The following is a 17,389-nucleotide window of genomic DNA, read 5'->3' on the forward strand; positions in this document are numbered from 1 at the left end:
ATTTAAGCTCTTACAAACTTAAATGATAGTAATTAAATTATTTTTAATACCTCAATAATGAAGTAGTTTTTATCAGAGAAAAGAAGAGCGATTAATTTACAATAAGCCACAAAAGAACATTCTCTTTAGATATCTCCTCTCTCCTCTCTGGTGTACACGTGAAATTAAACCGTTGCTTTTGAAAACACACGAAAACCTGAAATATAAATCAACTTGACAATGCATGAAATGATTTCTTCCCACTAAAAAGTGAGTGCATTTTAAACAACAGGAGCATTTCTGCTTAGAATACCGGTCTATTTCTTTCTCTCCCACATGAGCATATTTAGTCTATTTTGGAAAATATATACATGACCTGTAAAAGTCTGAATCTCGGCTCAGTCTGTGGGCAGCTGGTAGAACAGCCTCTTCTTAGACTGGGAGGTCTGTGAGAGTCAAACCTGCCAGCATGAGTGAACAGTGCCACCTGCTGGGCTTCACGCACAATAGAGGCAGAAATAATAACAAGTTTAGGATACTGTACTTTACGTCCTCCATCAGCTGATGGAGCAAACAAACACACACGTGCAATGAGCACATTAAAGTCTAGTACAGGAGTCTGCAACCTGCGGCTCCGGAGCCACATGCGTCTCTTCAGCGGCTCCTTGTGGATTTATAAAAATGGAAATGAATAATTTTCTGTTTACATTGATATTTATCATTTTTGTAGGTCTATGGTACGACGGAGTATTAGGGCCACATTATAGGGTCATAATATTACGGGAATAAAGTCAAAGGTTTACGAGAAAAAAGTCGTAATATTATAAAGTAGTAATTTACGTGTTTTTTTCTCGTAAAGTTATTGTGATGGAATAATTGATACACAAGTTAACTTTGGAAGGAAGAGGTCCCGGAGCTGATGATGTCTTACAAAAGAAGGTTTATTGAAGCTTGATCAAGGAGCAATTGTCAGGTCTCCACAATAGATGCTCTCTGTGTGAAGGCCTCACAACTCTGTCCTTCCTCCCTGGTGCTCAGTGTCTTACCCCTTATCATGTTATGACTTACTTCATTCCTCTGGCATCTCTGACCCTGGTTGCCCTAGCGACTGGCTCTACGGTCTCCACTACAGACACAGCTGTACAGATAACGGTGGCTCCTCTAGACAGGACTCCAACCCAATAATGTCAACAGAGGGACGCTCTGACAAACACTCTGACCTTTCTACCAATAAGAGAGGAATTGATGGAAAATTCCATCACAGTTATGACTTTATTATGTAAATCTCAGATGTTTTTTCCCTCAATGTGGCCCTAATACTCCGTAGTACATTGTCTCTTTGACCCGCACTGCATTAGACTTATATACTATATACTTAGACTATAAACTGTGTTACCTTCATCACAATGATCAGATGTTTTGCGGCTCCAGACAGATTTCGTTTTCTTTTAATCGTAAAGGTTGCCGACCCCTGGTCTAGTATTTTAAAAAGAAAGACAGAAGTTAAAGTTCCTCTTTACTTTTGTTCTTTATTACACATTAAATAGGAGTGGTGAGATTCATGGCAAAAAATAGACTCATTTGAGATCCGATCACCGCTCTACACTGCCCACAACAGGTGTGTGTTGTAAAGTGGTCATTCATTCACTTCCCTAGAACCTGGACCCAGTCACACACTCTCTAATCACATACACAGAGCGGAGCCAAACTCCATTAAAGCAACATTCATTTAGACACACCAACGAAATGAAAGCACAATTTACAAAATATGCACCTTTCAGTATCACAACTATACAAAGGTTGTTAAAATATGATCCAGGTATATAAATGATATACATTTCAGAAATCAGCTGTTGGCACGCAATAAAAGGAAGAGGAACATTTCAAACATTTCAGTAAAACTAAGTTTTGAAACAGTATTGTTAACAAGAGAGTTCCATAATTAAAATTGCATTAACAGTTATTATCTACTTCATGGGAAGGGGGGGGGGGAGGTAATAATATTCATTAATCCTGAAAGCAAAATGTATCATGTCTGGATTTTCTGTGTCAATAACGCTGCTCCCCTATAAACCGCATTTTGTGTATTTGTCGAGCGCACACAGGACAAAGTAAATGTTGTCTCGGCTCTTTCTACCGTCTAAATGTAGCACCTAATGCAAACATAAAAAGGCAAATACAAATCCCCAGGGGAACAGCGTGTTAATACGATGGAAATTACGGGCTGACCTGGGAAAGAAACTAGGACTTTTTTCTTCTTTTTATTTTAATAAATTCTGACAATTTTCTCTAAAAACCAATTTTATGGCAATTATTGCCTCATTTACAAACATCAGTTCCAGTTACATCACCACGACACACGATGCTTTGTGAGAGAAAAAAAATGACAAATTACTTTGCTGGACAATCATTTCTGTTGAAAAGGCAGCCCACCAAACTATTTCAACACTTTAGGGAAATTAATCCATAAAAAAAAAAAACTCTTTTCAAAAAGCTCCGCAAAAAAGGAAGAATCTGAAAATCCATTTGGGACAACATTTTTGAAACAACCTCTGCGACACCACACCAAGAGAAATATTCCTGAAAGCTGCTTAAAAAGAAGCTTTCTATTCTGTCACAAGCCAACGAGTCAACAGCTTAGGAAAATGTGCACCTCTATGGCTAGCGACTGGAGAATCCTCAAATGTTAAAACCTAACAGACGTCGAATAACGAGCCGATAAAGGATCCTCGTGCTGTTTAAATATGACGCCTTGATGGAGAGGATGTTGACGGGAGAACTTGTTTTGTAACAAATAGCAATGAAATGATTATTGTCAGGATAAATTAAAACAATCCTGCAGTCAAGCCTTTTAGAGTAAAGAAAAGCAGGAAATATGTGAGCGGTAACGTCAAACAAGCTGTTCGACATTAAGATCGTCACGAAGGCATGAATCCCTGCAACACAAAACCTGGCTGCTAGTCCTGCTCATCATCCCAAAACGGGGTAAAAATACAGATCTCTGAATTTGTCATGAATCAAGCTAAAAAGAAAAGGCTAATTTCTTTCTCACTAAAGCAAGTAATGATTAATTTACATAAACCTGAAAAACAAGACTGTATGACGTCCACTTGGGTCAGAGTTCCTCGTTGCTGGCTCTGTTAAATGTATCAACCAGAGGCGGTTTTGCAATACCCATGTCATCTAGGACACATTGCATGCATGCAAAAAAAAAAAAAAAAAAAAAAAAGAAACATCTCATGTAGGCGAGGAATTGCTCCCCCACGCAGTACAAAGCATTGACAAATTAATTAATAGCTAATTAGGGTGTTAAAACATTCGGAGAAGAGTAGGAGTTCGCATGCATACTTATATCAGTGACATAACTAAGTCATATCTAGAGGTCATTAGCGACCGGGAACATTACACAGTGGCTGGGACATTTGGATCTCATCTGGCTGAATGTTGGTCCGTTCTTCAGATCGGTTTTGTCTACGAGAATCGGGGTGAAAATTCATTCTTTGGCATCCCAAACTTAAAAAAGGGCATTACAGAACTTCTGCAGACCTTTTAAGCAAAGGGGGGGAAGAAAAAAACAAAACTTTAAGCTGCTAATGAATAATTTGTCAAACATGAGTTGTGATGTAATTAGCTCACAGCTCTGCAGGTATATAAAACAATTATCCAAATCAACATCATCCTATAAAATCAAACAGGCTGTTGGACCAACACACGTGGGCAACTGGCACTAAACTGAAATAAAGCTTATCGGTGTCCAAGTAGCAAATAATAGAAAGGCAGAAATAAAAGGGAGGGGGGGGGGGGGCAGGTTTAGTATTCAGTATGGTGGGTATTGAGAAAGAGGCTAATAATTTAGTGTAATGTACAAAATGTATTACTTTAACTGTTCAACATAGTTCTTTTTTTTTTTAGTCTGTCTTGAAAAGGGATGATTATTCACATAAGTGTACACTTTGTCTTGGACTTCTTTTTCTTCTTTTTGCCCTCCTTGCTCATCTTCTCCTTATGCTTCCGGATTTCTCGCACTAATGTGTAAAAGGCATCGTCAACGCCCTGGAAAAATAAAACATAATGCGTTATTAAGAGTGGCAGGTTATTATTTTCATACCAGAACACCAATGATGAAATCTTATGCAGCCTGAAAATATGTAAAGGATTGGCAATGTTCTTTGATTCAGAGGTGATAATAAGGGTGCGTTCACATCAGGGACCCGGGCCCGGATTCGAGTACACTCGTCCCCAAAGTCCAGTTGGATTGATTAGTGAGGACGCTCCGTACCGTACTCGGGCACGGTTCGTCGATCCGTACCCGGGTCCACTTGAAAAGTTGGTCTGGAGTACGGATCATGTGGATTCAGGCACGGTTCTCATCAGGTGTGAAAGCCAACCGTACTGAAACACGGAAGTGGACCGCTATTTAACGCGAGTAACGTTAGCAGTTAGCGAGTAGTTTTGAAAGGGCAGGCTTTTTTAAACGCCGCCGGTCTCCTCTGATATCTGTATACATATAAAACTGTTTCATATCTACAGTATGTCTGTATCTGCGCGCAGCATGCGCCGATCTCCTCCTCTGAGCTGCACGGCCGTGGATGATACAGCAGGAAGGCCGGCGAGAGGTTCCTAAAATATAAACAATAGTAGGCGATGAGGTTGAGTGATGTTTGTTATTTTATTTACCCGATTTAATGGTCTGTCTGCGAAGAACGAGAGACGGGGTGGGGGGAGTCGACCTATTATCACATCAAACTCTTGAAATCAGAGTTCATTTGGACCAAATCAGAGTTGGTGATTGTTGGAAAGACTAACGACGACGCGTTGGTGAGTTTTATTTAGTTTCTGTCCAGTTTGAATGAAGTGTTTTTAAGATGCTCCGCCACTAGAACAGCTGATCTCAATAGAAACAAACACACGTGGGTGATGACGTAGTGTGCTCGGGTACGGAACAACTTTACTAATGTGAAAGCTGACCGGAGGGGGGGGGGGGTCGTACTCGGGCACGGTACGGATCAAATCGTACCTGATGTGAAAACGCCCTTAAAGGCTGATGAATTTAAAGGGTAATTCCACTCCATTAAAGAATAATTGTGACAGATTAAACAACAATCAACACTCCGATGTTTAATATCAAACTGATGTATAGCCTCGACTTGTTCCACTGCCAGAGAAAGAAACCTTTTTATATCTATGGCAGTTTGATTGTAGAATTTGAATTTTCCAATTTAAAACCAGAAATTTAACTTCCTCTCCAAAAATCATCTGGGATAACGTTAAAGTCCATTTTCAGATCAATTTAAACTTAAATTTCTATCAAGTGTACATCAGCGTGACAGACATCAGAGTGCAGGTACATTTCTCAATCCGTTCAGGCTGTGTGAGCCACAGCTGAATAAAGTACAGATCAAACAGAACTGTAATGTAAAATCAGCAGTGTTCCCACTGACAACAACACCGACAGTAGCTGCGGTTACATGAGCCAGTTTCCCTTCCCTCTGAATGTAATCAATCCAAATCATTTACAACTCCCACAGCGTGTTTAAACGGCCACTAAATAATAATGACAGAACAAGTTCTGTCCTGTTTACATTTGCAATCGTCTACATGCACTCCTACGTGCAACACGAGCAAACGGTTAAAAAAAGATGAACCTGCATGGAGTTTTACTGCTGTGGGTTTGTACTGAAGCAAGAACAATTTCATAACAGAGTTATTGAACAGAAGGCGAGCCTTCCGTTATCTCCATAAACTAATAAATAGAAACTATCCAAAGATTGTTCCCCCGGGAAAGATGCAACACTCGCTAGAAAACAAATAAAAGAGTGGCACGACTTCCGCAGGTGAACAGCTTTGATTTAAGTCGAGCCAATTTATTCTGACTGAAGTGTTAAAAGGAGGCTTTTATTTTCTTGCTGAGCTCTTATCCTGATTATTAGTGAATAAAAGGCTCCATGTAAATGCAGCTAGTGTCTGTTGATGCCACACTGAGGCAATGAGAACAGTTTGTAAAGTGCAAATGAATGTGATAAGGAAGAGCCTGAGGTCACTTCAGGTTGTGACGAAGACAGCAGGAAAGGAAAGAAGAAAAGGGATTTGTTACCACAAAAATAAAAAAAACTCACCCACAAACACACACACAAATTTTTGTTCACAACATGTCCGCCAGTTTCTTGGACCACATCCTCCTTGGAAACATTTCAGCACATGATTTGGTCCCAGATTCGCCATAATCTCCTTTAATCACACACGTTGGCTCACCAGCCCATTCCCCTTTCTTCATGTTCATTTCAGCAGGTTGGAGCAGGTTTCACACTGGTACATTAGTCCGAATACGGGAACCAATTCGCCTGGAAATTTGATGATATGAGAACGCTTTTTCTGAACGTGAGTGCAGACCAAGTCAACCTCAGTCGGGTGCTTTGATTGGCTTTAGGCCAACTGTAGTATGGCTTGTGTGCAGTCTAGGGATGTCACGAGAACCGGTACCAAGTCAGATGACAATTCTAAAAACGCGACGGTACTCGTTTTCTACAGTACCGGCGTTACCGTGCGATGCCTGCAGGGTCCAAAATTAACACCCGTCAGGCGCCAAATGCGGCTGCTTCTGTCCTCTGCTCTCTGTGTCGGAGTTTGACTCACACACACACACAACAGCGCCATGCAGCAGCGAGATCCAGAGATCCTCTATGTTTGAGAAAAGGATTCACTCAGAGGAAAAACTGAACTGAACAAACTGAATTTCTATCTTTCGTTGCTTATTGCTAAATCTCTGAAAAGTGGTGTTTTGTTTTTATTGACCTCTGGACTCTATATTTCCGGTGAATGTTATTGGGACTTGCATTTGATTATCTTACACTTAACTCCCCAGATCCACTTAGTTTGAACTGATCCAACAGCATCCAATCAAGTTTCAGGAGAAAACCATGAAGAACTAACATTCTGTTACTGAGCACCAGTTGGATCCAGTTACTCTGCTGTTAAAATCACCTTACATCTGGTGAAGAGCGCGCATATATATATATATATATATATATATATAGCACAATGTGCAATCGATTCTCCCGTTCAGACTCAAAACCCAGTGTGAAAACGGCCTTAGATAGATATAAAAAAAACAATTTTTTTTTAAAAATCAGCCATGATACACAAGAGACACTGAAAAGGTAAGAAATCATCAGCTGTTTCAGCCTCCTGTTAGAGCTCCACCACAGCCCCAGTAGAAACCAGCAGGTTAGCTTTGAGAACCATGAAGCTCCAGCTCTCATTGCGTGTCCTCTCCAAAATCCCCACCAACGCACACACACACACACACACACACACACAGAGAGCTGATGGGCGCGCGGCTGCATACACTTACCCCTTTCACATCACAACACACTTTTTAAGCTTGACACAGCGCGGAGTCTTTTCTTCCTTGCTGAGCTTATTGAGCCGGTACAGCCTGATCTCCCGTACCAGAGTGTAAAAGGCATCTTCCACTCTCTGCAGTATGAGACACAACTTCCCTCAATGTTGAGGAATACAAGGAGGACACACTGTATGGGTGCATGTGTTACAGCTTACAGATACAAAGGAGCGAAGCAGACCTGTGTTTTGAGCGGGGTCTACCTGCGATGTCTGGCCTGCCTTTGTCTACAAATGATACTCCACCCAAACTCTTATCTTGTGAATACCAAACACTCACCTCCTATATGCTTGAAAAGCTTCTCTGTTTCCTTCCTCTCAATGAAGAGTGGACAGATAGAATCCCAATGGTTTTCATGGCAGGAAAAAAGCATCCTTAAAAAACTCTTCCAACAATCTTCATTTTTGCCAAAATGCAGCTAAATACACTTTTTTTTCTGTGTCATGATTTTGCCCCGTTTGAAGCTCTGACAGAAGCTCTGTATTTAGCTGTATTTTGGCAATACGATAGTTGTTTGGAACGTACTCAGCGGCACACATGGACAGTGAAGAGGTGGATTATGGTGTAGGAGTGGTTAGGAAGAGATTTACTGTTCATCCTGAAAGTTTCATGTTCGGGATTCATTCAAACTGAACTAAAAAAACAAACTGTAAAAACAGCCACCTTTCAAGCCTCCAGTGTGGGTGAGTGACACTGGAAAAGATTAGGGTGGAGGTGGAGTATCACTTTAACTGTCTGGCCTAATATAAAAAAGGAGAAGCGCATGCATTAGGAGCATATTTTGATTGTGCATTATACTGTAAAAGTGGGAGATTTCCCAGAGAAGATGAAATCACTGAAATTTGGCAAAAACACTGTAGGCCTGTCACGATAACAAATTTTGTTGCACGATATATTGTAAGTACACCCTTTAAAAGAGCAATGAACTTCAGATATTCAGATATTGAATTGGAATGTGAAGAAATATTTTTAAAAGTGTGCAGGATTTGTCAACATCTAATGGTGTGGTTGCAGATTGCAACCAACTGAATACCCCTCTGCTCACTCCTCCCTTTCCAAGACCGAGGTAACGGGAACGTCTGAGTGCAAAACCGTGGTAACGCCGTTCACCTCGCTCAGAGGTGATCCTCACCATAATAACACTACTTTAGGAGCAACGGAAGTCAGACAGGGGCTGGCGGTACCACGGTTTTACACTCTGCGGCTCACGTTACTGCAGTTTCTTAAGCGTGTCGGAGAACTACAGTGACCTTCAGGTAGGGATGCACCGATACCACTTTTTTTCAGACTGAGTAAAAGTACTTACATGTTGGTACTCGCCGATACAGAGTACTTCTCTGTGCCTAAAGACCCTCGTTAACAGCCAGCTGGAGGGTGTGAGCGACACACGGCAGGCTGGGGAGTCCCGCATACGAGGCGGTGCGCCGTGACCGGCTCTAGGTCGGCTTGGAAAGGCTCGGGGCGAAGGTGGCTCGCGGCCACAGCTTTACAGCGCTCCCCACCCGGACCTCGCCGCACCGTGGACAAAGGGCTCGCTGCACCCTCTCTCGCGCAGGGGACGGCCCCCTGCTGCCGATACGACTGTCGACCGGGGCGGACTGTCCTCAGTGCGTCCCAACCGCGTCGTGCCGCCAGATCGGGGCTCAGCCCACGTAAAAGGCACCAGGGGTCTGTGGCGATGTCGGCAACCCACCCAACCCGTCTTGAAACACGGACCAAGGAGTCTAACGCACGCGCGAGTCAAAGGGTGCAGGCAAAACACTGTGGCGCAATGAAAGTGAGGGTCGGTAAGCGTCCACCGTAAAGTGGCATCGGTGCCGTTGTATCAGAGCCGCTTTGCGAGTACGAGTACAGTATTGGACCCAATACTGGTATCGGTATCGGTGCATCCCTACCTTCAGGTAACCTAAAAATGCAAAAGGCTCTCTCTAGAGCCAGAGTTTGGTTTGTGCATTCTGGGAAACATGACGGACTCCCTACGGTATGTAGATATGAAGGGCTCATTCTACGCTACCGAAAACACAATGATTCTTAGATTCAGGTGATTATACACTAATGAAAACATAGTTATGAATATAATATTCCATATCTGTCAATAGATCCCCGAAATGTTATGCTCTTCCTTTAAAATATCCTAAATGAATAAAACATGAATAAAATAAAACCACACAACCGAAACAATAAATAAAATGGACTCTCTGGCTCCGTTAATAAAGATGTCATAGAGTTATTCAGGCATGTTTAGCGTGTTGGCTAAAATGTTGGTGACATTCTTGCGTAAACAAACGCAACGAGCAATATGGAGGCCAGCAAAAATTATCGAGGTCATGTTCACATATCGTACGATGAGTCGATAACGCAAAAATGATGGAGGTCATGCCCACACACCGTACAATAAGTGGATATAGTCATTATTGTGACAGGCCTAGTTGCGGGTCCGACAGCAGCAGCATCGTGTGGGTAGTGAATTATTGGTACACTCAGGTAGGAATAGGTGAACAGAGCTGTAAGAAATGAATCATTGTGTCATTAATTTCCCACCGCACCAGAAGGAGCCATGATTCAGCCCGGGTCAGAGAGACCAGGAAAAGGATGCGTTTACAGATCACTGTGTCAGCCAGTCAGCCACCTAAGGCCATGCTCACAACACACACCATTTGATGTCATTACGCCACGGCAAACCTTCCAACACCCAGTCAGAGTAACCAGTAAGCAGAATCATGAACCCGCCTGAGTAATTACCGACAGTTTGTCCTTTCATGCACACTCCTTGACACGCATTTACTGATTTGCTGATCATTCATAATGCAGGATCCTCTGCAGATGGCCCTAATGATGATGGTATAATTTCATATATCCACGACAAAGTAGCATGCAATGATTACATTATCACCCATAAATAAAAAAAAAAAAGATTCAATTAACCAAGGAGGATTTAACGATGCGCAGCTCAATGCCCGAGACATTTCCAAGCAACATTATAATAAAGACCATTAGATGTGACACAAATCAACGGCACCACATGACTCAAAACTTTAACTTTTCCTGTGATCCAAGTGCCGAGATGATCGAGCCTCTGCAAGGACACTTGTCAAAATTAGCTTAGTCTCTCTGGAACATTAAAATTTGATTTCAAAGTGAAATTTATAGACTGCTGTGTCCATCAAGCCAATACCCCTAAGACCACATGCAAACTTCTAACCATTCCACATGCTCTAAATAATCCAGCAGTTTTATTGACAGACTGAAAAGTTAAAAGTGTTTTGAGTCTTGAGGGCGTGGCCGTCTCCAGCTGGACTCTCACCTGTCTGGTTTTGGCTGAAGTCTCAATAAAGGGAATGCCATAACTGCGTGCTAAGTCCTGAGCCTGCTTGGTGTCCACTGTCCGAGACGGGAGGTCACACTTGTTTCCCACCAACACCATGGGGACGTCCTCGGAGTCCTTCACCCGCTTAATCTGTTCTCTGGACATCGACAGACAACATAAATGTCATTAGGTTTTAATCAAACTGAGGTCATTTATTCCGATGGCTATTTAAAGTGATGTTAAAAAGCTTGTATCTGGTCTGAGTAACTAGAATATGGTCATATTCAGAGTAAGAATACATTCATTATTGGCTTTTGCTCAGTGCTGCAAGCTATTAGGACATTTATACATACAGTATACATATTGCCACCATCACAGATTTTTCTGTATGTTAAAATTCAGAATTTGTGTTAATTAATTAGAAAATACATTCTATTATAAATAGGGCTGGGACGACTCACCTATCTCCTGATTCGATACCATCACGATACTTGGGTGTCGATATGATATGTATTGCGATTTTTAAGAATTGAGATTTATTGTGATTTGTTAACTTTTCTAACACTAGACCATGAAGGGGAAAGTTTAATCATACCCTTCTAGGGACTTTTACTTTGAAAATATCTAAATTAATCCAGTAAAATGTTTGCTTTTCAGCATGCATGTAGTCTGAGATGTCCTGAAGTCAAATATATCACGATCATTGTCAGGAATTATTTATTACATTTTTTCCAGCAAATCAAAAATATAAAGAATAAAAGACATTTCCCTCAGAGAGTAGTGGTATTTCCTTTTTAATTTATAAAGGACATGTAATATTTTATACTTCTGGTGAATATGATCCAATCAATCTTAGTTCCATAGATGTATTTTGTATATACAGTTCCCTTTGTTAACACCTTATTTTGAAAAGCGGACGTAGTCCCACATGACTACTTCCTCTAACTTCTCCAAGGTGGTCTCTAGCTCTCCCGTCAGCTCCGTTCTCTTTATCCATCCATGGTCAGCTCCATCGGGGCCGTTTGAATGATTTTAACAGAAATGTCAGTATCTGGGTGCTCTACAGTCGTAGAGTCGGCCCATTTAACCACGGAGACGAGAGCGACGGCCGGCTCAACCGCACGTTACGATAACATTTCCTGTCTGTGACAGAGTGAGCATGCAGCTTTAGCCGTGATGTCTAGCTCTGCTTTTCCTGCAATGTGTGAAACCCAAAGTGTTTCCATCCTTTACTGGATGTGTAGTGTTTACCACGCTGGATTTAACATGTGAGGGTGCAGGTCGTATCCACGCTGACCCTCCAATGTTTTTCACTTTTTCGTTTCAGCTCGCGGCGGTTTGTTTTGGTTGACTGAGTTTGAATGGATATGACGTCACGTTCCCCCGACTACAACAATAAAAGCGGGTACCTTCCTTCAATCCAAAGACTGCAAACCTTGATTCTCTTAGCTCACCTATAGTGGTGAATGTCCTCAAAGGACTTGGTGTTGTTGATGGCAAAGACGCAGAGGAAGCCCTCCCCTGTCCTCATGTACTGATCCCTCATGGCGCTGTACTCCTCCTGACCTGCAGTGTCCAGGATGTCCAGCAGACACGTCTCTCCGTCGATCACTACCTGCTTTCTGTAGGAGTCCTGGAAGAGGGAGAGGTCAGACAGTGATCAGAACTCTGGGTTTCAAGTGTTCAAATATCAGCTTAATAAAAAAATAGTAAGAGATGGTTTGCGGAGAAGAATTATTAATTTGCTTTATGCTTAAGGTTATGATAAGCGTGTTTAAACATCTAGATAGATACGGTGCATGATCGAACTTGTTTTTAAAAACCTTACTTGTAATAATGGCTAGGTGATTCAACAGTGAACTGTAGTAAACTATAAAAAATATCAATTCAAAGTAAATCGTTTACATTGCTTCATGACAAGATTGTGTGGATATGATTTTGCTGAAAGACGCCACAGGACTGCATTTCAAATGTTGCCTCTACTCTAGCTGTAGTAGGTCAATCCTAATTTCCACTGTGACGAAGCGCTCCAGCTTTTCATCACACTGATGGCCACACTCGATCTGATCCAACACAAATAATTACCGTCTGATCCAGTGTGGCAGATTTTGTTTCAGATGTTATCTTGTATTCAAATAATCTATAGTGGAGCTCCAACCTGCAACAGCCCATCAATAATGGATTGAAATCATAATGAGGCTGTGTTTACTCAGCATAGGTTGGCCCCCTGAGAAAGCAGGCGAGCGGGCGGGACATGCATGGAAAGTAATTAAAAACCAGTTTGGTGTCTTTTTAAGACTTAAACCAGAATAACCTGCAGCAACTCCTTTTTTAGAGGAGTTCTCCTTGTCCTGCCCCCCCCCCATACCAAAATACACACACGTTCACACATACATGTACAAAGTTGCTTTACCTCAATGGTGGGGTCATATTCATCCACAAAGTGATTCTGGATGAGCTGAATGGTAAGTGCGCTCTTGCCAACGCCTCCAGCTCCCACCACTACCAGCTTATATTCTGTCATGATTCACCTGTGAGACCAAAAACAAAGCACATTATACTCAGATATTATCACAGACACAAAGTCATCTGGCACAGCATCAATTAATCTGGGGCACTGTCGAAGCCTTAAAAAGGAGAAGTTTACAGGTGCATTTCTCACCTCTCTGCACTAAAGATGCTATATTCTGTTGTGGATGGTTAAAACCCTTTATGGTATTGAATTGTCGCTTAAAAACTATTTTGTCAATTAGCTCCATTTGCTGCTCTTCATTCCTGTCTGACCAGCTGCTGTCTCGCTGGGAAATCTGCATCCTCATGATAACTCATATTGTAACTATTCTTTTAATAAAAACACTGCTGATTCACTGGAAAATTAGATTACGCACCATCATGTTTATTTTGCTTTTCATTTAGAAAATGCCTATTTTAATATTCAACAAGAAGTTTGTGGAAGAAACTACAAACAGAATGTAATGGTTCACCTGCAAATGAGGGAATATGAACACTGAAAGACTGCTACTGAAATCAGGGAAAGTTGCCATATTAAATCATCATCAGCCCTGACAATTAAATCAAATGTCGAATGTACCCCCATTTAAATTAAAACAGTTTCTATGACACAACATAAGCTTCATATCACAAATAATCAGCTACTGAAGTAAAAGAATTATTTAATTATTTATTCATTTAAATGTCTGAATCCAGCGACACATTCAGCTGTATTTTTCTGAGTAGCAGCCACACAACAGAAACTAACCCCAGGCAGAAATCTATGACATTACATTAAGGCTCCAAAAATTGACAAGCAACTGAGAGGCTCTCTACTGTCTGACTGCTTTGTGGAGCAGCAGCAGCAGCAGCACCCATCAATAGTGGCAGCTGGCCTTTTCAGAAGTTACAGTACAGACGGCTCACAGCTCTGCACAGCCTGCAGTCAGGGAGGAGCTCCACTGAATATCATCGCCTTTTCTACACAAACAAAAAACCAGAATGTGGTTTGATAGGTATTTGGCCAACACAGGTATACTTTTACTACACTTGTTAAGTGTTCTCAACACTTGCTCTGCCACATGTTATATTGATATTACGCCCCAACACCGCCTGTGATTTACACATATTACAGTGAGGCTGTTCTGTCCATTAGGAAACCATCTTATCTTCACCTAAACAGATAAGACTACTGACAAAGTCACGGGCCATTTCAGCAACACTTTAAAGTTGTCTGCCACATGCTTGCCATGCCTGTAAAAATACTATAATGTTTCATCTTCTTAGGCAGTGAAAGTGAATGACTGATGTGCAGACTTTTCAGCAACAAACAGGGATGTAAGATAAGATAGAACTTTATTAATCCCGGAGGAAATTCTTCTGCCAGAGACTGCTCAAAATTACAACAAATTCAAGTGTATAAAATAAAAAGTACTATTTCTAGCACGAGTGCCTAAGAGAATTTTTTTTTAAAAGGCCTGTGCAATATTTTTATAGTATGCAACCTCTACTGCTCCCATATATATATATATATACATATATATATATATCTTCTATAGTTACCATATACCAAGTACTTCCTTTATTATTATACTTTATAGTATTTGTAAATTGACTTATTTTTATTTTATTATTTTTTGCTACTTAACTTACTGTTTTCTTAATGGAGCTTCCAGCAAAAAGTATTTCACACGATTGTACTTGTATAACCGGTGTGACAATAAACATCTTGAATCTTAAATCTTGAATAACAATTAAGTAAGATACATTTAGTAAAATGAGCAAATAAGATAAGTAAAAAAAGTAAAACAAAAAAAATTAAAAATAGGTAAAGCTAAAAAATATATAAAAAAAGAAAACAGAAAAGGAAGTAATACTGCATATGATGAGAAAAAGAGTAGTAATATTGCACACAATGAACAGTGATATTGCAAATGAAATAAAATGGGGAAAATGTAGTAAATGGAGGGATGCAGCCTATTTATGGTTCATTAAGTGAACTCTCACCCTAATTAGAGTTAAAACACTCATTTGACTGAGAACATGACTATATGCCTGTAATGGTTGTTTTCCTCATGTTGACACCCTCTGGATGACAATGTGTGCATATATATGGTTTTATTACTGAGGACAATGGATAACTATATCTCGGTGAGGACAAATGAGCCACTGATTATACATTAAAACTGTAGTAGGCTACTCTTTAACCGTTTATCACCTCTAATGTGAATTAGCAGAGGTTCAAACAGGCCTTTTAAATGTGTTCAAAGCAGAAAAAAAGAACAACAACAGGCTTAAAAGTGGAAAGGAATTTGATTTAAATCCACTGCTGCTATGCCCGCAGGGGTTGCCAGATTGGTTGTGTGAAAACCTCCCATCGCAGTGTTTCAATAACCAGGCTGCTGTGCTGCTAGCTTGTTAGCATTAGTGCTCACCCACAGCCCTACTAAAGAAGTCAGCTAACTAACTAGCCCCTAGAAGATAACACAATGTGATTTACAAAACAAGTCATTCATGAATGCAGCAGTTGCCTGTAAGCGTGTGAGCGGATAACACTCATTCATTCACAGAGGAGGAAGAGAGCAGGGTTATTGAGCCGCCATTGACAGGCTAGCTCACAGGCTACCATGCTAAGCTATCAGGCTGAAGCTCTGCAGTGCAGGGCCAGACGTTGGTTAACAACTGGGCGTAGTTTGCACCGACAACCAACATGCATATTTCCAGTAATGGTGAAGTTGTTACAAAGCGGAAACACTGACTGTATCTGCTACATTAAGAGAGAATACAATGTTGCAAAGTGAACCCCTCAAAGCGCCACACACACTCACACTAATGTATCAATGTATCAATGTGTATCTTTGTTACCTTTTCGAGTGGAGGAGAGTTCCGCGTCCAGATAAAGTCAAGCTGATAATCCTCTCCTTTCACTCGATCTCTGCATGTCCTATTTCACACCCAAACCTCCGCATTTAACTCGGTTCTACTTCGTTATCAGAAGCCAGCGGGAACAGACACAAAGTGGGTGAATTAATCGATCGAACTTTCCATTAGATTGCAGCGGTCGGTCGGTCCTGGTGGCGGCCTAGCTCTGTGCTCAGCTCGGCCTCCTTTAAACAGAGAAGATGGGCGGATACCACCGGGGCGAGCTTTACCCAGAAAGCCTAGCTGAGGATTTCAACCGGTTTGGGGCAACTCGGTGTCGCAATGTGGGCAACAACAATACGCTTTCTTTTGTCTTCTATAAATACACTTATCACATGTTTTTACACAGCTTTAATTTAAAAACTCTACATTATATACATTGTCTGGAATGTACAAATTGTGTGCACAAATGTTACTATTTGTATTATTATTAAAGCTCATTGGAAGCCAGAGTGAGTTAATGCTTTAATGATCACAAACATATATTTGTAACTAATATAGGTCACATGGTGTCACTTTGAGGACGTCTCTCTTTCAGTATGGTGATCCCTGCCTCCTGCTGCTGCTGCTGCTGCAGAGTCAACACAACCTAGGGGGCGACTCCTCTATATATAGGCTCTAAATATAACTGGATTGTGCTGGAGGGACGTCATTCCCAGGCAGGGAAATGATTTGGCAATCCCTTGTCAGTTTTCCAAAGTGTTCACTAGGCTGCCTCCTGCGCACTTTATGCGCATAAACAACATGAGAGGATCGTAACAAAAACGCAGACCTCAAAACATTAGATTAGATTAGATTAGATAGATAGATAGATAGATAGATAGATAGATAGATAGATAGATAGATAGATAGATAGATAGATAGATAGATAGATAGATAGATAGATAGATAGATAGATAGATAGATAGATAGATAGATAGATAGATGGATGGATGGATGGATGGATGGATGGATGGATGGATGGATGGATGGATGGATGGATGGATGGATAGTAGATAGATAGATAGATAGATAGATAGATAGGTAGGTAGGTAGGTAGGTAGGTAGATAGATAGATAGATAGATAGATAGATAGATAGATAGATAGATAGATATATAGGTAGGTAGGTAGGTAGGTAGGTAGATAGATAGATAGATAGATAGATAGATAGATAGATAGATAGATAGATAGATAGATGATAGATAGATAGATAGATAGATAGATAGATAGATAGATAGATAGATAGATAGATAGTAGATGGATGGATGGATGGATAGATAGTAGATAGATAGGTAGGTAGGTAGGTAGGTAG

At 40.9% G+C, this 17,389-nt stretch overlaps 1 protein-coding gene across 2 annotated transcripts; it reads right to left on the reverse strand.

The window, feature by feature from the left end:
- Window positions 1–1,488: 1,488 nt before the first annotated feature.
- Window positions 1,489–16,426, reverse strand: kras (v-Ki-ras2 Kirsten rat sarcoma viral oncogene homolog). Of its 2 annotated transcripts, XM_074634287.1 has the most exons (6): window positions 16,041–16,426; window positions 13,099–13,216; window positions 12,140–12,318; window positions 10,683–10,842; window positions 7,331–7,455; window positions 1,489–4,032 (listed from the first exon to the last, which is right to left on the reverse strand). In XM_074634287.1, the coding sequence occupies exons 2-5, from the start codon at window positions 13,207–13,209 to the stop codon at window positions 7,336–7,338; spliced, it is 570 nt and encodes a 189-aa protein (XP_074490388.1). In that variant the 5' UTR covers window positions 13,210–13,216; window positions 16,041–16,426; the 3' UTR covers window positions 1,489–4,032; window positions 7,331–7,335. The 2 variants fall into 2 exon arrangements, with proteins under 2 accessions (XP_074490388.1, XP_074490389.1); XM_074634288.1 differs by lacking the exon at window positions 7,331–7,455 and having other exon boundaries at window positions 16,041–16,363.
- Window positions 16,427–17,389: the final 963 nt, after the last annotated feature.

This window comes from Sebastes fasciatus, chromosome 4 (genome assembly GCF_043250625.1).
Source record: "Sebastes fasciatus isolate fSebFas1 chromosome 4, fSebFas1.pri, whole genome shotgun sequence".
Taxonomy (NCBI): domain Eukaryota; kingdom Metazoa; phylum Chordata; class Actinopteri; order Perciformes; family Sebastidae; genus Sebastes; species Sebastes fasciatus.

What these genes read in the sequence shown, in the direction of transcription:
- kras (XM_074634287.1), bottom strand. Translation starts at nt 13,209, where the DNA reads ATGACAGAATATAAGCTGGTAGTGGTGGGAGCTGGAGGCGTTGGCAAG. An exon ending in GAGGACATTCACCACTATAG is followed by an intron (nt 10,843 to 12,139) that starts GTGAGCTAAGAG and finishes GTCGATGTCCAG; the next exon opens with AGAACAGATTAAGCGGGTGA. An exon ending in CTTCAGCCAAAACCAGACAG is followed by an intron (nt 7,456 to 10,682) that starts GTGAGAGTCCAG and finishes CTCATACTGCAG; the next exon opens with AGAGTGGAAGATGCCTTTTA.